Source organism: Corvus brachyrhynchos, unplaced genomic scaffold, assembly GCF_000691975.1.
Source record: "Corvus brachyrhynchos isolate BGI_N302 unplaced genomic scaffold, ASM69197v1 scaffold27, whole genome shotgun sequence".
Classification (NCBI taxonomy): Eukaryota; Metazoa; Chordata; class Aves; order Passeriformes; family Corvidae; genus Corvus; species Corvus brachyrhynchos.
Window position 1 is genome coordinate 70,562 of NW_008239139.1, and position 27,563 is coordinate 98,124.

At 38.3% G+C, this 27,563-nt stretch overlaps 1 protein-coding gene across 3 annotated transcripts in view; it reads left to right on the top strand.

Moving 5' to 3' along the window:
* Positions 1 to 3,682: 3,682 nt before the first annotated feature.
* Positions 3,683 to 27,563, top strand: part of GNPTAB (N-acetylglucosamine-1-phosphate transferase alpha and beta subunits) — a 36,871-nt gene continuing 12,990 nt past the window's right edge. For 2 of the 3 annotated variants that reach the window (XR_001863877.1, XM_017739981.1), the window contains exons 1-12: positions 3,683 to 3,790; positions 9,281 to 9,400; positions 11,086 to 11,127; positions 11,865 to 12,070; positions 12,751 to 12,815; positions 13,009 to 13,143; positions 19,084 to 19,245; positions 20,921 to 21,100; positions 22,171 to 22,341; positions 24,014 to 24,137; positions 24,847 to 25,050; positions 26,200 to 27,308. Coding sequence is in view for 2 of the 3 variants with exons in the window: in XM_017739981.1 (XP_017595470.1) it covers positions 3,741 to 3,790; positions 9,281 to 9,400; positions 11,086 to 11,127; positions 11,865 to 12,070; positions 12,751 to 12,815; positions 13,009 to 13,143; positions 19,084 to 19,245; positions 20,921 to 21,100; positions 22,171 to 22,341; positions 24,014 to 24,137; positions 24,847 to 25,050; positions 26,200 to 27,308 (2,568 nt within the window). In the remaining variant the exon portion in view is untranslated. The remainder of the gene's footprint in view (positions 3,791 to 9,280; positions 9,401 to 11,085; positions 11,128 to 11,864; positions 12,071 to 12,750; positions 12,816 to 13,008; positions 13,144 to 19,083; positions 19,246 to 20,920; positions 21,101 to 22,170; positions 22,342 to 24,013; positions 24,138 to 24,846; positions 25,051 to 26,199; positions 27,309 to 27,563) is intronic. The other variant, XM_008638097.2, reaches the window with a different exon arrangement.

Sequence of the window (27,563 nt, forward strand, 5' to 3'; positions counted from 1 at the left end):
CGGTGGCAGCGCGCCGCGTGTCCCCTCGGGGGGTTAGCTGGGGTCTAACAGGTGACACAGACCGGCGTGCTCGGGCAGCTGGTGTTTGCTGCTCTTGTGCAATTCTTTTCCGCTTCCCTCATCAGGTGACTTACTGCTGCTGTGTTTTTGTTTGAGTCTTTTAAAGCCTGTGCTGGATGTCACCTTCACGTGTCGACTGGGAGTGACAGAATCTTTCCCCTTTCCGGAGTTTAAGGAGTTAAATGCATCCTCCCTCCAAGCTGTGCAGCATAGTCTGCTTTGCTCTTTACTTGTTACTTAGTTCGCCCGCATTAGTTTGTAAATGATGCCTTGTAATTACACTTTTTCTAGATATGATTTTACACGGATGTGTTGTACGTTTAAATCTTCATTTCACATTGTCCTATCGATTTGGTAAGTCAATGAAGGGATCTGGAGAGGAAAAAATGAGTCCTACTTCAGTGCAGTGTTTGTGAATATAGTAAGGAATCAGGGAATTCAAGTATTTTTGTCAGTCTAAAAGGATGGCAGTGTTCAATGCAAACAGACTGGAATTTCCTGATTCCTAAGTTGTTCCCCCTTTTTTTTTTTTCCCTTCTCTATTCTAATTTGATGGGTTCTTTCGGATACAGGGGGAAAGAAAGAAGATCCATAAAGAGTATTATCTGAAACTCTTGGATGTAGCACAATCAAAACTTTGTGTACCAACACATCTTCATATAAAGTCCTTAATCTCTGCTGTCTTGTGGGGACCACAAGTTCCTGAAACACTTCCAAGCCATCAGCAAATTAAGTAATTGCAAAGTACTCATAGGCACCTGTTTGCACATGAGTATCAACGTGGATTGGTGCAGATTTTTTGGTGCTGTGAAACTGAGCACAGTTTTGCATTTCTTCAGAATGGGGACTTAAAACCCAGCTTTAGGATATCATAGAACTTTGGAGGTTTTAAAAAATATTTCAGTAGTTGTCTAAGTTACGGCTGATTTTGGTGAGAATCAGTCAAAATCACTGCTCAGAGTTTCCTCCTAAATCTTAGTTTGCTGCTTCCAGCCCTTTAAAAGCTACTTGGAAAGCTTAGATACAATTTAGAGAGTGAGCAAAAGAACTGGGAGAATCAGGTAGGAGTAGATTTTCCAAATTACATGTTAAGAAAAAAGAAAAGTGTTTTTAGAAAGAACAAGCTAAAACACACCAATGAAACTAAGCCTGGTAAGAGATGTTTGCATGCATTTTGCTTTTGCCTTTTTATATTGGTAAACAGTGGTAGTTCAATGGTTTAGGAGAGACAAGGCTTGTGAGAATGAACACTGTTAGACCTCTTCCGACAACTATCGTGGGAATGGAAAATGCTTCTCCAGTACAGAGTCTGCAAGGCAGCAACTAATAAAAAAATGTAGAACTGTTGGGAAATTGAAACCAAGAAATCTTTCTAGAAATTAACAGCTAAACCATTTTTAGCCATCTGTGGGAAACTGAAGCAATAAAAAGGAGTGTGAGGCCATGCTTATCAGACCCTGGTGTCTGAACAGCATTTGCAGTTCTGCTTTTTCCCCACCCCTAGAACCAGCTTTTTTTTTGTTCTAGTAGGCAAAATTAGATCTGATTTCTTGGGTTCATGCTAATGTCAATATTACTGGTGAGTAAAAATGGATGGTTAGGGCAAATAATTTGAGACTGGTAATAATGTTCTCACAGCCAGAAGCTGAAAATGAGCTTCATTTGAAGGAAAATCTTGAGCTCAGTGAAATACTAGGACATTGAATAGGATTCAGAAATATTTCTGCAAAAGCATACAGGGTAGCCAGGTCTAAGTCAATGCTGCTCCCTGTTTGTAAGATGAGCTTTAAGTATTAGGGCAGTTTGGTTATAAACCCTTCTTGGCCATGCTTCTGTAGGTAGCTCTGCTTTGGAAAATGCTTTATAGCCAGACCATGCCAGAGCCACTGTTATCATCTGTCTGATACAGTAGCTCCTAATAGGCAGTGCCTCTCACCTTGTTTTTTAATGTTCCTCTGGTGGTTTTATAGTATCAGTATGAGAAGTTGAAGCAAAAGAGCCTCTAGGCATTATTGCACTATGCCCAATGTGTCAGGAGGAAACAGTTGCTGGGAAAAAATGTATCAGGTAGAAAGAGTTTTTAACTTTGTTCCTTGATGTGTTGTTAAGAGTTCTGTCCTCTGCTCTTTTTGGCTATAGTTACACAAAAGACAAAGAAAAAGGCTGGAATGGTTAGTGTTTTTCTTCTGGAGAGACATATTATTCATATAATATATTCTTACTCAAATACTTCTGTATTTCTTCTAGACACAGATCAGTCGCAGTGTGTCACTTCATCATTATCAGTAGGAGCAAATGTTTCCACATGGATACGCTCTTCCAGTGTGTACTGTATTAAACCTGGTATTTGGCAGAAGGACTTAATGATTTATGCATAGGAAAGTGCAATGGTGTGTGTTTTTAAGACAATTCCTGACCTTGGTATTTAAGGGAGGAGATTTTTATGCCTACCTGGGCAATCTGTGTCCTTTGTATGAGGGGAATGGAAGTGTGCTGATGTGGTCTTAGTTACAAAGAGACCATCTGCAGCTCTGGCAGGAATTGTGTGTGTGCTCTTGTCACCCAGGCACATGATGGAGCTTCCCTGCTCGATGGAAGGTTTTAATTTGCTTTAGTGGCAACGGGGGAAGAGAGATGTGTATCCTCTTAAGAGGGAGGAAACTTTTTGTGGTTTTGAGTGTGACGTTAGAGAAATGGTGTATTTCATAGTTCCCACAATACAAGAAATAAGTGATAATAACATTTAAATCTAGGAAAAGTGATGTAAAGTAACTGTCATAAAAACTGTCCATAAAAAACTATCTACTATCTATCAAAGTAACTACTATAGTAAAATACTATCCTTTCCTGATTTCCTTTCTTTTTGTTTTGTTGTTTTCATTTGTTTGTTTTGTGTTTTTTTCCCTCTCCAGTGCGTACAAATATGTACTTATCCCAGTAAATTAAGCCACTGTGCCTTCAACTCTAAAATAGCACAAAATGCCACTGTAGTTTTCAAGGTTGGGCTTTCACTGGAAAGGATGTCATAGCAAGTCTATCTCAGAGGAGAACTTGTATGTTTTATATTGCTTTTATCTCAAAATACTTGGACTTCTTTGTTATGTCAAAGCATAGTTACCACTTTTAGTGTTGAAAAATTGTGGGTGTTTTTCCTGGCTGTTTGTTTGCAAAGCTCAGATTTTGGAGGCGTGTATACTTCAATATGTCCTGTATGAGAATAGAGAGAAAGATGAGCAAAACTGTGCAGGGGTGTGTGTGTGTGTTAGGGGTTTCCTGCTTGTATCAAATTATATTTGATTTATATCTCAGTTTTGGGAAAACATTCCTGAACTTTTAAATACTGAGAGACAAGGGGGAGGTGACCTAAATAAAAAGTAGCTTAAAAAGAGTGTACATAAATAATGAAATCCTTTGTTGCAGAGAAAAGCAGAGTTTGTTCAAATTAAGCATGCTCTTCTGTTCTGGGTCTGATTGCTGGTTCAGTGTCATAATTTAGTTGGGATTTTGGTCTGCTCAGTTGTTTATTAGTGCATAGATCAATTTGAATGAAATCAGTTGTGGTTAAAGATTTCAAAGCATGAAATTTAAATACCTAACTTTAGAAGGTGGTGACATCAAGTGGTTTTGTTTTTTTTTCTTTGCAGGTTGTCTTGGAGTGGAGTAGAGACCAGTATCATGTTATGTTTGATTCATACAGAGACAACGTCGCTGGTAAATCATTTCAGAATCGGTAAGCTTTACCTGCACTTGACAGCACTGCACATTTTACTGTCTAATTAAATATTTAAATAAAATATATTAGTTGAAGTTACATACTGTTGAGTAGACCTTTTTGTATGGGCTCTAAATCTGCAGCAATTTTTAAACTTAGTGGCTTAAATATACTGCATAGTTAGTGCATAATCTCCCAGTTTGGAAGATTGGCATTTGAAAGCTCTAGTCATATAATAAATTTACATTTTTAATGTGTTTAATTCATCCAGTCTCTAATGAAACATCAATATGGTGACAATGTTAGCAATGAAGGGAGGGAATGACATATGTTCCATATTAAGATAGGAAAACATAAGTACTGTTCCTATGTGCTTAAAATTTCAATTTTCAGTGTTTTGAGAAGTTATTTTTAAGTTACCTTGCATTTTCTGTGATGTCTCATGAGGGTCATTATTTAGCAGAGAAGTCACAAAGCTAGTAATAAGCTTTTAAAATCTGAGTGCATGGGAGAATCTGTCACAGCAAGTTGGAAACCAATTGGTCATTTATTTCAGTTGTGTTAACTGCTACATGACTTCCTGTGACTCCATGTCTGAATAGCCATGGCGTCTGTTGCTCAGGGAGTAAGTGGACTGTGAATTGGTAGGTGGAAGAAAGCTACTAAGCAGGTGTCATCAGACTCTTAATATTGATACACTTGACTGGGAAAAAAACTAACCCTGAAAGCAGATGCTTAAATCTGCCTTGAGGTTTGTTGCATCATGGAACAGTAGAAATGATCAGATCAATTTGTCACGCTTTAGTTGGTGTGAGATAACTCTGTAAAAGTGCATTGCATGGTGTTGGTGAATACTATGAACTTTATTATAGTCTCCTCTTCTACTCCTCTCCCCCATTTTCCAAAGGATGACAGATAAAAGCAGAGTGATACAGCTCATATGGATGAATAGCTTAATGTTTACATGTTTTAGCAGCGCTGAAGTAAAACATGCCAGTTTGGTCCTGTCAGTACTAAAATGCCTGACTTTGTGATAATTGACTGCAGTGTTTTTATAAAACCGTTGACTTTTTCCAAAACAAAATCACAAATCTTACTCTTGTGGTGTAGATATAGTCACTTCCCATTTCTGCAGTGTTTCCTTACTTCATTTTGGTTGTGTAAAGCACTCCTTCACTAGTGTTCATTTCTGGGGATTGGGAGCAAAACATCCAGTGCCTGGTGAGGAACTATTGGCTGCCTGATCAAAAGCTTAAGGTTTTTATGATGGGTGCTTAAATTATTCCAGTTCACCCATATGCCTTTAACAATCTCGTGTCAGGAGTAACAGGGATGTTTGCTGTGACATTTGCATGCAGATACCAACTTCCTCTAAAAATCCATACCAACAAGAAGTCCTTGCAGAGATACAGTTTTAGGCATTTTTTTGACTTTTAGACATCCCTTGTCAGGGGTTCAGTTTATTTTTATTATCAAACTTCACAAATGCAGTAATGGACCCTGTCTTGCAGCATGCACTTGCATCAGTGGTGGTTTGGTGGAGTTTTTTAGTCTGGTGTCAATGCAACATACAGAGCTACACATAAACTGAGGACTGTGGACTTCCAGATTGAATGTAGCTCGTACAGTGATTTTAATCAGTTCCTGTTTTAGTGCTAGACAAAAATACTCAGAATTGGAGAACAGGAGGCTTGTTGGTTAGGAAAATTAAGCAGGTGTACTGCTTTGTGGAAACTAAAAACTACATGGCCTTTGGGAAATATTAATGGGCCTTCAATTGAATTTGAGTTGTGTTGTTCTCTAAGAGCTTTGCAGGTAAAATTCTCTGTTCTTGTGTAACAGTTGACTTGTAAACTTCTATGGAAAAAACCTCACTGTGGAATGTAGACAAATTTGTGTATGGGGGAAAGCTCCTTATGATGATAAACTCAAAAGCTCGTCAGACAAAAACAATGACATCATTAGTTACACCTATTGAACACTGTACTCTGCCAGACCAAAGCAGACTTCTGGTTTTGCCTTGAAGTTTAGCAATTGCTTTGGCTTGTTTCACCTCCCTGTTAATTACCCTTGGCATCCCACCTGTGGTACTTTTCAGATATCCACATCAGCTGCTAAACTTGGTACTTACATGATTGCTCAGCTACTTACATTACAACACCTTGAGAGAGTGGAGTAGACATTCCAGGGCTTTTTACCAAGTCACTTTATTATCCAAACCCATTTTTGAAGACTAAGCTTTGACATGAAAATAAAAAGAGAGAAAAGGAAACTAAATAATGGAGTTCCATGCATGAGTGTTTTGGATGAGGACTGCATTTTATTACTCTACTTGCAAGTGGTATAGTAAGTGTACTTTACTCAGTGTAACTTTGCTATTCCAGGATGTCATATTTAAAACTCAAAAATATATATGGAAAGATGTGAAGGAGCAATCCTCAGCTTTTTAAATGTGCAGACTGATTTCAGTAGGGTGCAGCAAGTGAGAGCTATCAGTGGTCAGCCAGCCATTAACTGTCGAGCTGAGGAAGGCTGGAGAGAGGAAAAGACATACAAATGAGGGAGCAGGAAAAGCCATGGAACAACTGACTTACTGTTAGTGCATAATTACAGAGCTGGAACAGGCTGGAGGGCTGGGAGGTTTTCTATGAGCAGCTTAGACCTCTGTTGTCCATAAAGAGGCTCAGCAAGGTTGGAGATCACCATATGGTAGCTTGGGAGAGATCCAAAATCTGCTGTACCTCTTCAGCAACAGTGGATGTTGAGACAATAAAGTTTGTCTTCTACCTACAATCTCAGCTGTGACAATGGTTCTCTTATGTAAACATATCATGGGTATAGGAAATTCTTCCCAGCAAGAGTGACAGGTCTCCTGTCCTATCTGGGGGAGCTGGTGGCTCTGGTTTTGTCTTCAAGCAGGATCCTATTGATGTTTTTAGATTTGCAAGTAAAAAATGGTTTTTGAAAGAGAAAAGTGTAAAACCTCACCTTAATTAATTATCTGGGAGTCTCCAAGGAATTTTCTAAAGTGATGATTTTCTGTAGAAAGGTGTTAAGATAATTTCCACTTGGAATCAAAGTGCACCTTCGAGTCGCATCTGTTAGTCATGACAAAGAGGGGAAATAGCTGATTAGAAGGGTGGCTGTATTTAGTAAATTAGCTCAGCTCAGCTTGGGCTTAACCCGTTTGCCAGACTGGTGTTTCTGAGGAAGACCAAATGTATAAATCCATATGAAGGAAACACAGCTACAGTATTTGAGAGACATTTTTTGAATGAAAAGACTTCTCTGAACTTCAACAATTTGCAAAAGACTCTGCATATTAAGAGAGTGTTTGGGAACAATACTACTGAAGTGTAGAATCTGTTCCTTTTAATTTTAAACCTTTTTACAGCAAAGTTCCACTACATACCTCTGAAAATATAAACTCGCAGGATATTTTAGGAAGCCGTGAAACCAGCCAGAAAGCTTTGGCCAAGTCCAGAAAGGTACAGTCTTAACAGTGCTACTTTGCTTAATTGGAAACAACAAATTGACTTGGGATATCTGATTTTTATTATTATGTTTGATAAATATTACTTTCTGAAACAATGTATGCTGTAAAGGCACATTAAGAAAATTTCTTCAGTATTTGTATGAATTTTAAGCAATTAAACTAGTGGATCTGCAGACAGTTCCCTTTTTTTTTTACTGGTCTGTCTCTATTGCCGCTGGTAGTGAAGAATGAGCTCGCCATGCCAGGGTTTATTGAGTTAACATGCCTGCATCTGACCAAAAATGCTTTTCCTCTGTGGAATTTACTAGCATTTGGCTGTATGTGGCATAGTGTATGTAGGTGTATGTGCTACTGCATAGAGACACACTTTTAGGAAATGGGAAAATGGAGAGAGGCTTCACAGAAGTCAAAATTGCCTCACATCATAGAAAGAGTCAGAGTTCTTTCAGACATACTGTGTTCTTCAATGAAGCCTGGGTAAATAATTCTGCACTTTGCCCAGAAGGCTGAAGGTTGGGCATTTTTGAAATCCACTGACTTGAGTCAGGTGCTTCCACCTAAAACACTCCTTTCCGAGCTGTAGCATTCCAGGGAGCGTCAAACCAGTAATTTAACCGATCACAACAAATGTGGAAAAGCTGGAGGAGCTCCTGCCATTGAATTTCTACTCCTCTGGAGGACATTTTAGTTCAAAACATGCCTTGCAAGTGAACCAGAAGCTAGTCATCTCTGGAGAAAAAAGTGAAATAATCAATTAGAAGGGTAATTGTATTCAGTAAATTGACTTTTTTTGGGTAGGAGAGACTTTCTGGGTGGTGCTGCTGGGGAAGGCAGCACTGCTGCTGGGACGTTCAAACTGTCTCAGAATGATCCACTCTTATCCTCTGAGTGTTGCAGCTCAGTTAGGAACAGTGGTAAATCGAGTACAAAATGTTTCTGCCCATTGTGCTGTGATGAGCTGCTGGCTGACCTTTTACCAAATTTTGTGCTTCAGTTATTGAGTCTGAGCCAGTAGAAAGTGAAGCTGGGTGCAAGCTCTCTGTGTGGCATGCTGTGCAAGGGAAGGTGGATGAAATACCTGCCTGTAAGCTCTGCCTCTCTTTGAATGCTTTTGGAAGGATGCCGTGGGTAGAGAGGGAACACCTTTGAACCTCTCTAATGCTGGGAACCATGGGGTCACACTATGATGTTTTCCAATGTTTGCTAGGCCGTCTACAGTTTAGGAAGGTATTAAATGGCTTGACACTGGAACTTTAGAAAATAATAATTGGGGTATCCTCCTGCTGTACGGGACTCAGAGACTCACCTATGGCAGCAGCCTGGAGTACCTGCTGACACAAAGCTGTGGGCCTTGTAGAGGAGCTCATCATAAAAAAAAAATAGGAAAGATGTACCCAAACCCCTGCATGCTACGAAATCTGCATCTCTCCAGAAACAGCTCCAGGATATTCAATTGTGTCAAGAATTAATTTGTCTGCCGTGTCTGGAGTCTGAATTCATGTACCCAGATTAGATGGTTGGTTTATGAAATGTCCTGTTAATATAATCTAAGAGACATTCCTAGGATAGAGACCTGGTCCTGCTGACATCTACTGTCTCTGTGCAATTAATAACAGTAAGTATGATTTAAGTTATGCTTCATGCTGTCCTGTCTAAAGTAGTTGGTGAATTAAGAATGTGCTCAGGTCCTGGTACTGACTTGAAAAAATTTTATGGGTTTGAAGGAGTTGGTGTCAGTGGAATTTAGAGCATAAAGTTAGAATTTCCTTTAGTTACTGAACAGTTAAAACCACTTCGTGTTCTTTTGGTTGATGTCTGTGCTGTTTTGTCAAAGGCTTGTCTATAATCGAGACATAATATATATAGCTAAAGAGAGTCTTTTTGCTTTGTCTTGTTTGCAGCCCAGACACCAACTATTTCTGTTGTTAGACAGAAATTGCTATTGTAGGATGCCATGAACACTTGTAATGTAATATTAAACAGCTCATGTAGCTTTCCTTTGAATTATGTAGGCTTTGTTTACCCATGCCAATTGATGTGGTGTACACCTGGGTGAATGGCACAGATGTTCAACTGATCAAAGAATTGCAACAGGTCAGGGAACAGATGGAGGAAGAACAGAAAATAATGAGGTAATAATCTTACATATTTTTTCTCTTTAGCTGACAGCAGCAATCTAATGCTGTACTAGTTTTCTTTGTTGTCATTTTTTCCCATGTTACTCAAGATGAAAATTCAAAGCACATTTTCTCACTTCTTCATTTGATTATTCCCAAAATTTTGTTTCAGTTCTACTTTTAGCTGTCAAGTACTGTCTAATTAGAAAATTGTTTAAGATAGGCATAAGAATTAAGGCTGTTCTGTCATGAATTTGTAAAATGCCGTGTGGAAAACTGTGCATTGTGTATGTCCTTTTGTATTGATTTCGGTAACTCAGTTTGTAAATAATAATAATAAAACTATGCCTCAAATATATAACCTCTCTTCAACCCTTTTTTCTCTCCTGACACCCCCCCCCCCCCCCCCACCTTGTCGTTATACCCCCCCCCCGTATTTCTTTTATAATGGGCTTCATAAAATCTTAAACATGTTTCTTAAGTTCTTGTTTTTAGATTAGTTAGATTAATAGTCTCATGAACACTGAAACTGAGAAATGGGAAAATAATTTATGCATGTTATAAAGGTATGAGTTGGCCTTTAGCTAAGGAAGCAAAGACATGTATTTCTGCATCTGTTTTTGTAGATTACATTATACAGTTCTGCAAAATTACTGATCTAAGCCTTCAAACAGGCTGCTGTTTCCAAGATACCTTGGATTATGTCTTGTAGCTGTTGATTTAGTTTCTGATAAGTAACTCTGCTCACATGATCTGTTTTGGCCAGTAAATATGATAAATGGAAGGGCAAGTCTGTATTTTTAAGGGTTATAATAATTTAGTTCAGAATAATGAGAAATCCACAAGTAAGTGGATTGGTCTGAGTTTTGGCTTGTTGTGTCTTGCAATTTAGGTACAACTAACGGTATGATCTCAAGGGAAATTCTGGATCTTTTCTTTGTTACCTAAACACTGAAAGTATTAGTAGAACTTTAAATTCATTGATCTTAAACATAGTCTCTGCTCTGAAAAGCTTTCAGATTTATGCTAATATTTTCCTACCAGTTCACATAGCTAATATTAGTGGGTTTAGCTTTGTCATCACTCATGCTGTGATTCCTGTTTCAGCAGGGAAAAACACGTTGTCTTTTTCCATAACACTGATTTGGAAAGTTGAAATTAAGCTTATGAGTTAAGACTCGTGTCTATACTGTGTTTGCTATCTACAGGGACACCTGGTTCTCTCCCCGTTTTTCACGGGCTTTGAAGTCAATGACCGCTATTGCAAAAAGAACTGTTCCATAGACCTTATCAGAATATTTATGTTAGGCAAAACAATCAAGGCCTAGTTTCAGGTCACTTCATTCTGGTTTCTTACCAGTGTTTTTCACATCAATATCGCTTTTGTTAAGTAGCCTAATAATAACCCCATAAATTCCTGTAGCAGAAACAATCCTGCTGCCACAGCTCTCAGCACAGCCACACATTTCTGAGCTCTGCACTGCATGGGGGTGAGCAGTGAAGGGCACGAGTGTCAGCCTGTGCTCACCTTGGCAAGGCCAATGGCAAGGCCAATGGCAAGGCCTTGGCAGCTCTTTATCTGGGTTACTGGTGCTTTGACAACGTGTCCCTGACTCAATTAACAATCTGAAATTAGAGTCGGTTCTTTTAAAACTGTCAATTCAGTGTTATTTAATGTGCTTGTTTTAACTTTGTAATAGGGAAATCCTTGGAAAGAATGCAACAGAACCAACAAAGAAGAGGTGAGTTTTTGTGATTTTGGGGCATAAATTGGGATAAATTATATTCCACTCATTGTTAGGTGAAAGCAGATGCTGGTTGGGGGGGTGGTTTGGTTTTCTACAGCCTATGCATGCTTTCCTATGCCACTTCAAGAGCTGACAGCATGATAATATGTGTATTGAATAAAAGTAATGTTATTGTGACATATATGAAGGAGCTTCTTAAAACAAAACAGTTTCTGGAGTTTGGAATGCATATCCCTGTCACTGTTTAGGAATAGCCCCATGAAAAAAATTTTCATGCTTTTTGAATCATAAGACTCCAGGTAGATATGCATTAAAAGTTCAGTGTTGCTTTCACCTGCCATTTGTATACATGGCACTGCAAGTAGTAATTGTCTGTGGAGGGTCCACGCTTCTTGTGGTTCTGCTGCCAGGAAGCAGCAGGATCTGGTCTGTCCCAGTCATTTGGCTTGGTTCTTCTGTTATTTAGAGATTTTTATAAGGTCTCTTCTGTGGGTGGACTTGGAAATCTTGGAACTTTGGAAAAAACAGTTGTGGGAATGAACTAAACACTACCAGTCAGGTATTTGCCTTCTGCAGGAAGATAAGCATGCTTTCAGTAATTTCCCCCTGTTACAGCAAATGTTTCAAATAATTGATCAGATTTTACAAAAACTTTTCTCATTGCATCCAAGATTGATTTCTGTCTTAAATTTTCTAGTGGTGTTAAATATGCCTTTGGTATTTTGCTGTAGTGAGAAGCAGCTGGAGTGTTTGCTGACACACTGCATCAAAGTGCCCATGCTTGTCCTGGATCCTGCGCTACCTGCCAATGTCACACTGAAAGACCTGCCGTCCATTCATCCTGCTTTACAAGCTGCTAACGATATGTTCTTTGTAGCAAAACCAAAAAATCCTTCTACCAATGTGACTGTAATTGTTTTTGATAGCCCTAAGGACGGTAAGAAGCTCTTTGTTTTTAGAGCAAGATCGTAGTAAGCTGCTGTGAATTAGTTTTAGGGTTGGGGTTTTTTTCCTCCAGTACTGACTTTGATGCTGATTTTCTGTTTGACTTTAGCAAGTCATTCAGTATCTCTCTTGCCCTCAAACGGCTTCTCTAAATGATTACATTAATGATACTGTTTGCTTACCTCCCAGACAACTGATTACAGATGATTAGAGTTCTGTGCTTTAAAAGGCTATTGCAAAACAGGTTTGATATCTAAATATCTGTGTTTCTCTGATAATCTCAAGAGGCTGGGGTTTAGATTGAGGAAGATTAGTTTTAGATCCTCTTTTAATTGCTGTGAAGTCTAGTTTGAATAATGTGCAGAAAGTTCTGCCCTTGTTCAAAGGATTGCCAACTGTAAAACAATCATTCAAGTGTTCAGCATATATAAGTAGGGTCTTAGAGCATGTATGAGTTTCATATTTTGTTTAATATGTAGTGCCTGACTACTGGTCCAACCACTGTCTTTATTTTACCACCAAGAGTTATTTACCATTTATAAAGACAACTTTTCACACCATAAATATTCAAGTATCTTTAATTTGCAAAAATATTTTTTGGTTACTAGAATATAGAAAAGAAGTGACTTTATACTGAAAGAAGTTTTTGATTTGCAATTTTATGTATTCTAGTTGAAGCTGCCCATTCTGGAATGTTAAAAGACAACAGCAAACAGATAGTATGGAGGGGTTACTTGGTATGTACTTTGACAATCTGTTGATTAGCTTTTGTTATGTATTAAACATTCTGTACATTTTTAGAAAGTTTCTGTGCTATTCTTTCCATAACTCACATGTAGTAAAAAGTGAAAGCTTTTAGATCAACCTTTATTGTTATGAGAATTATTCTATGTTTAAAAAGATCTTTATACCCTGTTTTCTTGTTTTTAGACTACAGACAAAGAAGTGCCAGGTCTGGTATTAATGCAAGACTTAGCCTTTCTTAGTGGATTTCCAGCTACATTCAAAGAAACAAACCAGCTACGAACAAAACTACCAGAGAACCTGGCCTCTAAAGTAAAGCTGGTAAGGCTCTGGAGGAATGAGTGCCTTAGTTGTACTGGTCTTTTGGAATGGCTCAGGTATGGAATCTCACCCACCTAGGAGACTTAGGATATTTCTGAGAGTAGTGTGGGGTTTTTTTGAGTGATTCTTCCTGAAGTGGTGAAGCAGACAGTGACTCAAAGAGTTGCCTGCAAAAGACCAATTGTCCATTCTGTGACTGCAAGTTATTAGGCATTCCATTTGCTAGCCTGCAGCTGATTAAAAGGCAGCCTTACCAGTTTCTCTCAGTCGTTTGCTGGAGGCTGTTTTCTGGCTGTAGGATTCTGGATCACTGGCTTGTTTAATGTTACAGAATTTTGTTTATGTAGCTTCTTAGCTTTTTTCTTCCCTCTTAGCTCTCTTAATAGTAACAGCACTGAGTGCTGTGTTTCTCTCTGCCACGTACTCTCTGGGGTCTTGAGCAAGCTGCCCTTCAGCTGACCCAGCTGCAAGGCAACAGAAAACAACTTGTGTGACTGCCATTTAGTGCCTTCTGTTCTCCCCTGCTATTTGGACACCTGTTAGAGTTACAGCCAGGTTTAATGGATAGGTGAAGGTTTAAAAAGTTTGTTGAAGGCATTGGCTTTTGTACTGGAGAGGATGTGATTCATGGTGTGAAAAGGACTGAGGCCAAGGAATTTGTGGAGGAGAAGGAGTTAGCAGGCGAAATGGGATGGCAATCCGTAGGTAATTTGTCTTCATTATTCTGATGTCCACCTGTAGCATCTGCTAATTCACTTTATGACTTGTTCTTGGCGCTCAAATGAACATGAGGTCCTGTTCCCATTTTTTTTTTTATTGGCAGGCTGAGCTAACAACTCGTACTCTGTTGCAGACATTATCTTGTGTAATTCCTTTCATAGGCTGGTCACACTCCAACATAATGCGAGCTGAAATTCTTCTTTCTTGTCTCAACTTGTGTTAGCTGACTGGGAGTCTTGATAATGGCAGAAGCCTTGCAAAGTTAAAACATATGTGCCTGTCTTTCTACATGCTCTAAAACAGATTAATAGAGAGAGCTTTTAAAGCTTAAGCTTAAATAGGTATTTTCTTTTGCCTTTGCATCTCTAGTGTCACAGCAGTTAAATAACGATGGATGTTCATATGGTTCATGCTATCCAGATGAACATAAAGGCTTCATCTCAGGGGTGTCTTAGATGTGTTTCCCATCTCCTCGTCTGTTTTCATGGAAGTGACATCCTGTGCCTATTATCATTCTGTATGATTTTTCCTTACCCTGTCTTGGTTGTGTTTTTTAATTTGTCATCAGTCATGTGTCATCTATTTGTGCTGGTTCCCTTTTCCTTGGTGTGTTCTTATCTTTGTGTCAACATTGCCATTGTGATCAACTCACCTGTTCCTAAGAACTCCTCTTCCACAATTTGGTTGGGCATATCTCTGTGTAAACACAGTTTTTTCTCAGGCATCCACAACATTCTGCAGTTTTCTTTCAAGTCATCTTTCCTGTCTGTGTTTCTTTTCTTCCTGGTGGATGCTTTAGAGCAATTAAATTGGGATTATTATACCCTGTGTGATCATAGCAGTGAATTCTTCCCCAACCACTCCTCTTACTTTTGATAGCAGCAAGTCATGTATGTTATAAAGAAACTTATGTATGTGAATGTAAGAAATGTTTTATTTTTATGCATAAACATTTTTACATATCAAGTGTAGATGAGGTTGTTTCTATAGAAGCCTTTGGTAGGTTCTGAGCTCAGTCAGTTCTTCTTTCAGTGGATATTGTAGGTAGGCAGTAACAGTAAACACAGCCAAGTGTGGTTTTCCTCTTACCAAAGGGAGATGCGAGGTTAATGCTACAGTTAAGTAGAAAAAAGGTTGATTATTTACAGTCTCCACTGACATTTGCAGCAATTCCTCTCTTGCTATCATTTCTGGAATCTCTTAAGTGGTGTGAGATGTCTTGTGAAGAGGAAGAAAGTTGCACCGAGCTTGAACTAGACTTGTGTCTGTTCATAGATGCCTCCTGATGCTTAATGGGTTTCTGTGTGCTTTACGTGGCTGTTTTAGTTCAACACTACAAGTAAAGAAATAATAATAAAAATTTTGGACAATGCTGCTCTTAGAAGGGAAGAAAGGTGAGAAAGAGAGGAGTGTAGTTATTGGTGCATTTGTGTTGAATGTTAATAATGCTGTTTTAGTTGGATTGCTTCAGTTTGGTTGAAATAACTTCTAAATCCAAGGAGGACCAAAAATTGTTCATCTAGACCAGATTTTTTTTCTAAAAATCTGAATATCTGAGCAAAGCAGCTGAACTCAACTAGAGATGATTAAAATGTAAAGATTCGTGATATAATGGATCTTTTTGCGACATGAATTATATCTGTTAGAGTCTACTGAATTTTTGTCCTTAGGGCCTCCACTGTACTGTAATGATACAGAAGTTTATTTCTAGATGAAAGTTGAGCAGCAGTGTGTCTGCTGGTCCCATTTGATGTTGTAGGTTGTGTGTTATGACAGATGAAGTTGAAAGTTATGTCTGACAGCTTTTATTGTCCATGTATTCTTAACCAAGTATTAGAAAGCCACTAGATGGAGGTGTTACTCTGGTTGTGCAGCTGATGGCTGCTGAGCTGTTTCTTTAAGGGTTCCAAAGACCTTACCTTGGACCTATACGTGAAGAACAACTGAATATTTCATTTTTACTTCCCTCACCACCTTCCCCCCCCTTAACTACATTTCTAAAGGAGACTGTTGTTCAGCCTAAAAAGACTCTTGTAACTTAAAAACTGTGTTGTGATGTAAAGACTGACAAGGAAAGGATTGCCAAGGCCAGGGGATTTGATTTGTTTGATTTTGGGTCTTTTGAGACTGTCACGCTAACAGTTTTTCACTGAAATTATGCACAGTAGTGAAAATTTTTAGAGAAAGTTGATTTTTCCTTCAAGATTTAACATCCTGATTGCTTCAAGGACAACTAAGAGCTTGTAGATCTCCCTCTTTGTAAAATACCATGTCCTTTAATCCACATGCACACACAGATACATAAATACGGACAAGTTATGTTAGAAACTTAGGGCTGTCTTAATGACCTTGTCTTACTAGTGGAAGTAAATCCACATGGGAAACTGCAGGCACAGTGATGTTGGGTGTTTGCTGTCCTCGCTGGAGATGGGGAGTCTGGGATTCTTACTGCTGCTCATCAGTGTTTCTGAAGCAGAGAGGTGGCTTCAGGAGTTGGTGTGTGAGCACACAGATGTAGTAAGTAAGCTTTGTAGAAAAAAAACTGAAGGCATTGCATTAGTTTTGACTCAGATGACCCTCCTATGTCATCTTATGAGGGCAACTTGAGGCATTTGTAAAGACAGCAGTGTTTTATATTTGTGAAGCTCTTTGTAACTCTTTAATGCAACAAACACTTCCTTTCCCTTGCTATGTAGGGATCTATATTGAGTTTTCCCAATATCTACACTGGAGTGGGAAAAGAGGAGCTTCTTATTTCCTTAATAATCAGCTTTGGTCATTGAGAAGATAAGGTGTAATAATTTAAGGACTGGTTGGGAATCTAAGTCCCACCTCAGAAAAAAAAAATGCTCTTGAGGCTTCTTACCTTGAGAAAATGGAAATGAAGATATTTACTTCTGCATGGGGTGTCTGAGCTCATCTGGCTCTTAGTCTAGTAAGATAGAAGTGAAATATGCTGGCTGCATGCTGGAGAGCCTGCATTTCAAGTTACCTGGTGGAGATACTGCAGTTTTTAAGTGCGTGATAAAAATGTGTCACAGTGGTGGTCTGGGTGTGTGCCTGCAAGGTGTGTTCTCAGCCCACTTGTGTTAGCAGAGGACCACCTGGTCACACTGACTCTCTGCATCTACCTGCCTGTTCTTCTGTTCTGTTTTGACAATACCTTTGGATCTGCTGACCTGTTTTGGCAAGATGAAGATGTTCTCTGGAAGGTAATATTTTAAGGGAATGGGTGATTGCATCCATCCCTACTGAGAGGAGGCTAAATACCTGTGAGACATTAAAAAATCTGCCAGGAGACAAATCCATTTTGAATGTACCAGCAACAAAATGCTTGGAGCAGAGCTTGCAATTTATTAGAATCTAGTTAAGTTATTTCACCAGGTAACATCACTGAAGTCTAACTTTATTGATAGCTCTGCTTAGGAAAAGACTGGTTTCTTAAAAAGGTGCTACTGGGAAAAAACCCACATTGATATATGATCTATTCAGTGCAGGGATTAGATTAACTCTGATGCTGAGAAATGGTGCATGTTTTTCCATTGCTTCTTGTATGTGTTTGGAATATTACAAATTAAAAAAAAATACAGCATGTATGCAGTGTTAGTGGGGGGGGAAGTGTTTGTAATAAATCTAGTTTGGAGTCTGTAGTACAGGTACTTATTTTGCCGAGTTTGGGAGTGAGTTAAAGAGAAACTAAATGTTCTTATATGCTTTCAAAGCTCTAAAATGGTAGTATTTTGGTTTGTTGCATGTATGATTTACGAGACAGATTCTAAGGGACAGTGTGACACTGTTGTATTGCTAAATAAAGAACATAGCCAGTGCTGGCAGCTTTGCAATCTGCAGCATTTCGATACTGATATTTTTGGAGGTTGCTGCCTGCAGTCCGTAACTATACCTCAGCCATTTAGCTGCTGAAGCCATCCTTTCCACCCATAGGTTCAGATGATTCCCTGGAAGGTCTGAGATTTATCAGATTTTTCTAATGACAGGCCTCATAAGTCAGATTGAAAGATCTCAAATAGCATGTGAGTCAAAGCATCAACAGCTTTAAAATGTCACAAGTGGAACAGCTGGTCTTGCTAAGGGAAGGGCTGCTAACTCTGGGACAAGTGTTGTTTTAAAATAAGCAGAAAGGGTCAGATTTAATAAAAAAATAAAGAAATAAAACCACTTAGAGTTATTGCGAAGGGAACTGTGACATTTTTGCCTTTTTTGAACATGATTATTCAAATTTGATAGCTTATGAATTGCGTTTATACTGAAAATGTGGTAGATGTGGTTGTCTTATGTTGCCTGAAGGCACAAAAATTAAGCATAGCATCAAATAAATATTAATGATTAACTGCATTTTTTTCTTAATAAGACTGTTGAATTCATGCACTTGGAAAATCAAAGGGCAGTCCTGCTTTTAGCTTGATTGGGTCTGCTCGTGGTACTTCATATGGTAAACACAGCATTTACTGGGTTATGCCGTATTCCTAGGGAGATGCTTTGATGCCCTGAAATCTGTAAACTATACTCGCTGTTAGGGTGTGTGTAGTGCAAGCCCCTGATCCTGTGCATTATGAAATCTGATATACAGACTTACTGGTGGCAAGAGATAAAAACAGCAAACAGATCAAACAGTCCACAACTAAGAAATTACCTTAGCAGCATATTGGCAACCAGCACCAAGGATTTGGAGACCCACATGGATTAGCTCTGGAGCCCTTTGTATCTCAGATTTCGGAGCTGTAGGTTGAACTAACTGTAAACCATTCTGAACATTTCACGCTTCTGACAGTGATGATATCTCAGTGCCCTTAATTTTCTGGCAAAATCATTCCTTGTTTAAGATGGGGAAAAGGCCAATTCTTTCAGTCATATAATAAAGTGTTAATAAAACATAAGTTCTGTTATTTGAGTGACAGAGAATGGATGGGGACTTACTATTCATTTACTCCCGGAGTATTTAAAACATGAATAGGTTTACTGTTGCTGGATCATTGTGTAGAGAGACATTGACTTTGCAAAGTGAAAATTAAGCATGATGTTCTGTATCTTGAAATGTTTTTCAGTTCCCATTTTACTACGTCTTTTTGTGTTTTTACAAAATTGTAGCTCTTTAAAAACAGTGCTTCCCAGTCATTCTTATTAGTAACTCTAGGAAAAATAATACAAGAAAAAGATAGAAAAGGAAGAGTGCTGCTGCAGTTGTTTTCTCTGCTTGTGTAGTTGCAGCTCTATTCAGAAGCCAGCGTGGCTCTCTTGCAACTGAATAACCCCAAGGGTTTCCAAGAACTGAGCAAGCAAGCAAAGAAGAACATGACTATAGATGGGAAAGAATTGATGCTTAATCCTGCTTATTTACTGTGGGACCTCAGCTCTGTCAGTCAGGTGGGTGAATTCTCTTACAGCTGGTAAATGTTACAGCATTTAAAAACTGCAAGTAGAGGCTAACTAGTCAATGATGAGGGTCAGTGATAAGGAACGTGGGATTTTTTCGAAGCTTGGAACTAATTAAGAATCAGATATTTATTAGCTTGTAAGAAAACATCACAAGAACACTGCCCAGTTCTCAAATCAATGGGAAAGAAGGATCAAACAGTGTGATATTTAATTTAAATTTTCATGTTCTCTACTAAGTGAAAAATATTGTCCTCTGCACATGTTCTGATAAAGCTGTGTGCAGTCAAGTCCTGAAAGGCTTAACTGATCCTCACTGGCAGATAAGCAGGCTTCTTGTGTGGGGAGATAGAGGGTTCTTTTAACAAGCATGATTATCTCGTTCCCAATATATTTCTTAGGCTTTTTTTTGCTTTGCAGCATCATTTATGCTGAGCAAGTGCTAATTGCTTCTCTTTCAAAAATGTTGAAGCCCTGAAATACAGATGTCTGTAAAGAAAGGAGGTTGACTTTAAATGCTTTTGATACAATGAAGGATGTTTGGTTTAAGAACAGGAAATTAAATAGCAAGGTGTCTCTTTCAAGATAAGATATTCTAAAATCCTGGGGTTTTTCCTTGTGCTGGAATTTAATTTTACAATAAATCTCAAGTGGCATGGTTAATGTACCCACTCCTGAAAAGCTTGCAGTCTGTCTTCGTATCCTGTGACCTGGACTTTTGGGGAATTCTTCCTAGTTAATACCAACCCTGAGCTTAAAGTTTATATTTCCCCATGTTGAAATTATGCTTTATTTTATGAATGGGCACCTAGCCAATGGCTGCTGGTCTTGCTAAAATGTTTTCTGTTGTTACTCTTTTGTGAATGTGAAAGCTGTATTTCTGTACATATTAGAAAACTTATGTACAGTGTGTAGGATCTGCAGTGAAAATGGTAATTATTAAACATTCATCTATTTTCTTTAGTCTTCTGTTTTGTTTGGGCTGTAGAAAAGTTCCTTTTAGGCAGCCTTACTTGCTGGTTTTAGGACAGGTCACCAAGTTCTCATAAATGTGAAAAGAAACATATGTTTCGGTGTCCTATAACCTAATTTTGTTACTTGACTGATGAGTTTCTAACTGAAACATTTTCTATCTAATAAATATATATGGAAACATAGCTATTTGATAGTGAATATTAGGCTAAGTTTTGTTCATTTTCTCCTGCTTAAATTCTTTAAAATAATAGAGCAGGGGATAATTGAAGAGCAACTACATCATGACACTTCCAGTATGTCTGTATTAGGTGACATTTATATACAGCTCATGATGCAATGTACTTGAAAGGCTCTAGCCTCTTGAAACTGGATTTCTGAAAGGTGATGTTGCTGGTTTGAAATGAAGGAGGGGGGTGTTTTTTCTGCTTCATTCTTCAAGAACTTCTTTCAGCATGGTCAGTAGACATCCTAATGATACCAGGTGATCAGCCAGTGACATCAGAACATTGTATTGTTCACCTTGGTAATTTGGAAAAATATGATTCTTATTATCAATGTACTTTTTATTTTGAATGTCTAAGTCCTGAAGTGCTTAAGCACTCATATGCCAAAGCACACTGTCCTTACCTAGCTGGGTCAGAAATTTAGTGTTCTATTTAAAATCTAAGAAAGGGGTTTTTCCTTTCTGTAGTCTAAGCAGGATGAAGATGTTTCTGCCAGCCGCTTTGAGGACAACGAAGAGCTGCGGTACTCACTGCGATCAATAGAGAGACACGCCCCTTGGGTACGGCACATTTTCATCGTCACCAACGGGCAGATTCCTTCCTGGCTTAACCTGGATAATCCTCGGATAACTATAGTCACACATCAGGTAAAATTCAACAAAACTACCACTATGAAAGGGCCAGCAAAGATACCCTGTTTGATTTGAAATGCAGTTATCCTCTTGCAGCCAAAGGCTGCATTTATTTGGGAGAAATGACAACTTCTTCTCTGTCTCACCCAGGGTTTTATTGTGTATGTCCTTATATTTTGGCTAAATAGATCACTGAATATATATCAAGCCTGTATTTATTTCACTTTTCCGAATATTGAAGCTTCAGCTAACATATACCCATGTCTAATTTCCTTATAGAGTCTATTTATAAAAACCTGGGGAGAGGAATTTGTAATCTGAATCTATAAACAGTCTCTCAGGACTAGTAATAACTTAATAAGCTTGTGCTGAGACAGAGTGGATTACAATTACTGGAGCAAAGAAAATGGCTACAAAATAAAGTAGCTATGCATTCTGAAAGTGTTACTTAAAAAGAGAAAGGGAATCCTTCAAGCTTCCTGAATAGTGAAACCAAAATTCTCTAGTAGCTTATTACAAATTCAGAAGTAATTTTGGTCTTTGGACATGCCATAGGAACTCTGCACAACTGAAGTGCTAAAGAGATACTTACTCAACTACTTCTGCTGTCTGCTGGTGAAGTTACTTGAAAGGGATGCAACAATCCTGACTTTTTGAATGCTGTAAGAGGTTCAGTTTGCTGGAAATTTTGTGCAGCCTGCAATTCATGAGAATTATAAGTGTACACTGAGCCTGGTCCAGTACTCGGTGAAAGAGGAGTATGTGAAAGTTTGCGTCTTTGTGATCAACCAGGTGTAGTTTCTTAGTTAAGCAGCAGAATTGAAAACAGGTTTGTGTGGGAAAAATGAGATATTGAAGTTGTTTGAGTTGGTTTGGTTTGTTTTTTTTTTTTTTTTGCTTAAATATCTTTACATTTTTCTTTTGTATCTATCCTTGTTCTTGATATGTTTTGGTTTTTTTAGTAGATACGTATCGAATATCTGGTGTGCCTGACCTTATATGGTTTTGTTTTTGTGGGGTTTTTTATTTATTGGTTTTCTGCCTTCTGAAACTGTTTTTGGTTGTCGGGGTTTTACTTGTTTTAGGAAATATTTCAGAATGCGAGTCACTTGCCTACCTTCAGTTCACCAGCTATTGAAAGTCATATTCATCGTATCAGTGGCCTTTCTCAGAAGTTTATTTATCTCAATGATGATGTTATGTTTGGGAAGGATGTTTGGCCTGATGATTTTTACAGTCACTCGAAAGGTCAAAAGGTAAGCCATTATGAAAAGATATTTTAGCAGAAGTAGAACTTTTCTGCTCTAATATGATAAAAATCAAAGGAATGCTACTTGGAAAGGGAGAGCACTCACTCCCGCTTTTATCTCTAAAGGTTCATTGTTCTTAAGTAGAGAACTGTTAGCAAAGGTTCAGGGTATTGAAGGCTCTTCTCTGTATTTGTTGGTGTGCTGTGTTGATGTTTTTAGGATTCCTCTTTCTCATATTCGCTCCTAGGTTTGAGGGGTTATAATGGCTCCTCTGTCAGGATTCATTTTAGTTTCAGTGTTATTCTTTAATTCTCCTACTCTCTGTTGGAACACTGGTAAGACTGATGTGTGGCAGCTACCAGACTTTCTTCCTTGTAAATTCTTTCTGTTTTGTGGGAAGTGCTCAAACAAAAATCAACTTTTCTGTGGGAACACTGAGTTCAGATGACATTTAAACTGGTCTAATATTTAAGTTTACCATTAATTGCCTCTGTTGCAGACACCCATATCTTTGCCCAATCTATATATAATTATATAATATATATAATTATTTGCTAAAATAATAGATATTGTTCCATGTTATGAATGTAAAGTAATTTAGTCTTTCAACAAAGCCATTATCAACAACTGGGGTTAAGCAAGGAAAGCAAGCTGAGGAAATATTAGCAATAGTTATGCATCGACACTGGTTGCCAGCAGGGTTTTCATCCATTAGCTTGATCTATAAGAGTCACATGGAGAAAAAAATTGAAGATTTATGTATGTTATTTCTATTAAAGCAGTGAGTACACAAGGCAACAGAGACCATTGAATTAAACATTTTATACAGGCAGATGTGCACACTTGCACACAAATACAGAAGGGTTGGACAAAATTAGTTTAAGCTACAATTAAAATAACTGCTTCACTACTTGGGGATGTTAGGAGGCTTTTTAGTTGTTTTAAATCTCTAAAGATACAGGCATATAACTGCAAAATTATATTGTTACAGCATTTGTATTGTTCTTTAGTTATTCATCCCAGTTATGATGATGAAGTCAGTTTAGGTGCAGTGTTGTTTGTGATAACCTGATCAGCAAGTGTTACTGTAGGAAATGTGCTGCTAAAATCTTGAAACAATAAGGTCTGAAAGAAAATGGGTGGGGTTTTTAATGCCTCCTCAGCTGAAAATACACACACACTTTTTTTTTTTTTTTTTTATCCTGCCAATTCTTAGGATTATTTAAGTCACAGAGGATCAGATGCTTCAGGGATTATGTTCAACATATGCTGCTTATCTCATGACTGGTTAGTAATGAAGAAACATTTTGAGTCAGGAGAATGAGTGAACTGCAGAGCTATTTCACAGTTTAAGTTCACCCTTCCTATCTGAAAAAGGAGAAGATGCTAGTCGTCATTGGAATATGGTTTGCAGAAGTAGATTTGGGAAGTCCTACTTTCCATTTCTGGCTGTTGCTGCTTTGCTGTATGGCTTTGGGAATTCTTCAGTTCTTCCTTCTGTTTGAAAGGGATAACATTTACTTCACAGGCAACAGGGTTTAAATGCTGTTTGTAAAGCTCTGTGGAACTTAAGGCACTGTACACAGGGAGAAATTATTGTAAGTCTCCATATTCGAAGAAACAAGCTCAGTTGACTTCTATTTGCCAGTCCTTGTCTCAGGCTGTAATGTTGTTCCAGGTTTACTTGACTTGGCCTGTGCCAAACTGTGCCGAGGGATGTCCTGGCTCATGGATTAAAGATGGTTACTGTGATAAAGCCTGTAATAACTCAGCATGTGATTGGGATGGAGGTGATTGCATTGGTAAGACTGCAATGTTGAATTTAGAAAAAGTGAACTGTTTGGTTTTCCTTACAAGAATGATTATATAATTTGTCTTTTTCGTGGAACTACAGAATTTGCCTCCCTTAGTAATAAACAAACAAGTTGACTTAAAAATTTCTATGAAAAATGACATAGAAAATAGTAGGGCATAGGATAATCTTTCTTTAGGTATCAAATTTGACTACCTGAAAGGAGGGGTTTTGAAATTTAAATTATTATATGTTAATAATAATATACAGTATTATATATTATTTGGATTCAGAATCCAAACAATAGTTGACTGTGAAGCTGCACTATTAGTTTTTAGATAAAATTTTCAGGACTGCAGTGTAATAAAATGAAGTGGTACTTCTGGATTGAGGAAGTGATACCTTTCTAGGAGGCTGTAAAGTCAAGACTGCAAGCACAAGGAATAGTAAATCTGTTTTCTGCCTTCCTTTTTGAAGTTAAGACAAAATATGTTGGCACTTCGGATACCCTTTTCATTTGATTCCTAAACTTCTACACTGGGTGTAAAATCTATAGTTTACATAAACTCACAGAGGTCTAGTTAGGATTTGCCCCTTTTTAATTTCACTGATGATTGTTGAGTCTTCAGTCTAGCTTTAACATTGTGGCTTAAATGTGCCTTTCTTTGGTTATTTGAAATTCTTATTTCTGGTGGGCTTGTTTTTTCTTTTTTCTCTAGGTAACAGTGGGGGTAATCGCTATGTTGCTGGTGGAGGTGCCGTTGGAGGCATTGGGAATGGCCCACCGTGGCAATTTGGAGCAGGAATAAGTGGTGTTTCATACTGTAACCAAGGCTGTGCTAATTCCTGGCTAGCAGACAAATTCTGTGATCAGGCCTGCAATGTCCTCTCATGTGGATTTGATGCTGGTGACTGTGGCCAGGGTATGTAAAAAGCATTGCTGATAAACTTTCTATGGGGATTCTCTTGAATTGCCTGACCTTTTTTGGTTCCTCATTACTCTCAAATTGGGCTAAAGTGTCCAGTACTGTTCTGTGGGAAAGAGCTTCTAGCAGCTGGAGAAAGTCAGGTGTTTAGTGTACTCACTAATCCAAGCCTGGATCAATATTATTTGCTGCTTTATTTACTAAAGCTATTAGTGATCAAGCATGGGTAGGAGCTTGATACCTTATGGAGCAGCAAGCATCAAACTCCTTGCCCCAAGAAGCCGACATTCTAAGTGGGGAAATCCCATTTCAGTTGTGCAAAGCATCTTTATCTGACTAAGGACAGTTGAATTGATGATGCCTGTAGCAGTTAAAAGTTTAAAGAACCTCTCTGATGCTGACAGTGTGAGTTCAAATCTGGCTCTGGGCTCTTGCCAAAGGCTACTTTCAGTCACAAGTGAACTTGTGTGAAGTTCATTTGGATATGAAAGATTAGCAGGAGAGAATGAAGTGATTGAAAGTGCTGTCTGGTATATGCAGGAGAAGAACTTGTCCTGTTTGGAAGAGCAGAGGCTCCCCTGCGTTTCAGCTGGGACAAATGTGTTACTGGTGATTCTGTTGCTGGCAGTGAGGTTTTGCTCATATGGGAGATGACAGATAATCTGTGTTCTGCTGTGGGAGGTAGAAGTTCCTTTCAGCCTATCTGATTTTGAAAATTTCAAATCAAGATGCAGCATTGTAGCAGTGAAATCCAGCTGTTGTTACATTACTCTCCTAAAATGTGGCAAAAGTGTAATATGGGCAAGCTACTTATGACTGATTCATAATTTTAAGTGACGTGATAATGAGGCATGTAGGTTCTTCAGGTAGAGACTGAAAGAGTGATAAATTATACTGGCTTTTAGAATTAACATGGGAGTGTCTGGTAGCTTTATATATCTGAGTGTGTTCTAGTCATCCATTATTGAAGATAAGTGAGCCAGAAGCTGGAAACTAGAGTAAGTGTTCTTTCACAAAGCTGTGTCCCTGCTAATATAGTGACTGTAGCTGGGCATATTACTATTAAAAAAAGAGTGAAATATAAATGTCATGCTGAAAATTGACAAAGTTCTGTTTTGTTTCTTGTTTGGCTTTTTTTTTTTCCAGATCACTTTGAAGAGATGTACAGGGTGATGCTTCACCTTAATCAGACCTACTATGTTATTCCCAAAGGTGAATGTCTGCCCTACTTCAGCTTCGGTGAAATAGCCAAGAAAGGAATTGAGGGTTCATACAGTGATAATCCAATTATCCGACATGCTTCAGTTGCTAACAAATGGAAAACTATCCACCTCATCATGCACAGTGGCATGAACACAACTGTGATCTATTTTAACCTTACATTCCTAAATAAAAATGATGAAGAGTTTAAAATGCAAATAGCTGTTGAAGTTGATACTAGAGAGGAACCAAAACTGAACACAACTTCCATGCAAAAACCTAACTCCGATTTTAAAAGTGTTACTTCAGTACCAGAAGCTGAAATGCTATTTGAGGATATTCCAGAAGAAAAACGCTTTCCAAGAGTCAGGAGACATCGAAATGGCACAAAAGAGAGTGTACCTGAAGAGGTGATAATCCCATCAATAAATGTGTCTCTTCTTCCTGAAGATGTCCAACTAGCACTGCAGAAACTGGACTTAAAACTACTAAATGGTGATATAACTCAGAAAGGATATAACCTATCCAAGGCTGCTCTCCTGAGACCTTTCCAGTTTTTAACCACAGTAAAGAGTATTGTAGGCCTGGAAAAGAAGGACATGCATAATCATTCAGAACATCAGAAGAACCATAGCAGCTGGGAGAAGCCTTATAAAGATGTAAATGATGGCAAAATAAAAACAGTAAAAGCAAATGAAGAAGTTCCTTCAAGGCTTATGGGAACAAAGGGGACTGTTGTAACAATGAGCACAAATAAACATATTTATAAAGTGCAGCCTAAAGCCACACTTCCCTCCCAGAGCATGGGGAAAAAAAATGAAACTCGAGAAAAAGTATTGAATGCACTCATATTAAGGGAAACACAGAAATCAAAACATACTGGGAATTTTGATACTGGAGAAGGCGCACAGGGAATGGAAGGAGGAAAAGGGCATGAGCAGGTGGATGCAGATGTAAAGGAGGGGCTAGTGGGAAGAAAATTACAGTCTTATGCTGGCAGTTACCAAGGCTTTTTGCCATGGGAGAAAAAGAAGTATTTCCAGGACCTTCTTGATGTGAGTATCGTAATGTCATTCCTTACTGGAATAGTTGCATCTTTCTGCATTCATTGGAATACTGTTAATATGATCTATACATTTGGAATGTGCTTTGCTTTTGAGGCAAGTGCTGAGACTTTTTTTGAAAGCTGCTTTTCACATTAAGTCTGGCTTGTTTATGATCTGGGCTTCTCTTAGCTAGGTGGTAAAAGCCAAATAACTGTTTCTGTTCCCTTTATACTACCTTTTCTTGGTCAAATTCATTTTTTATTT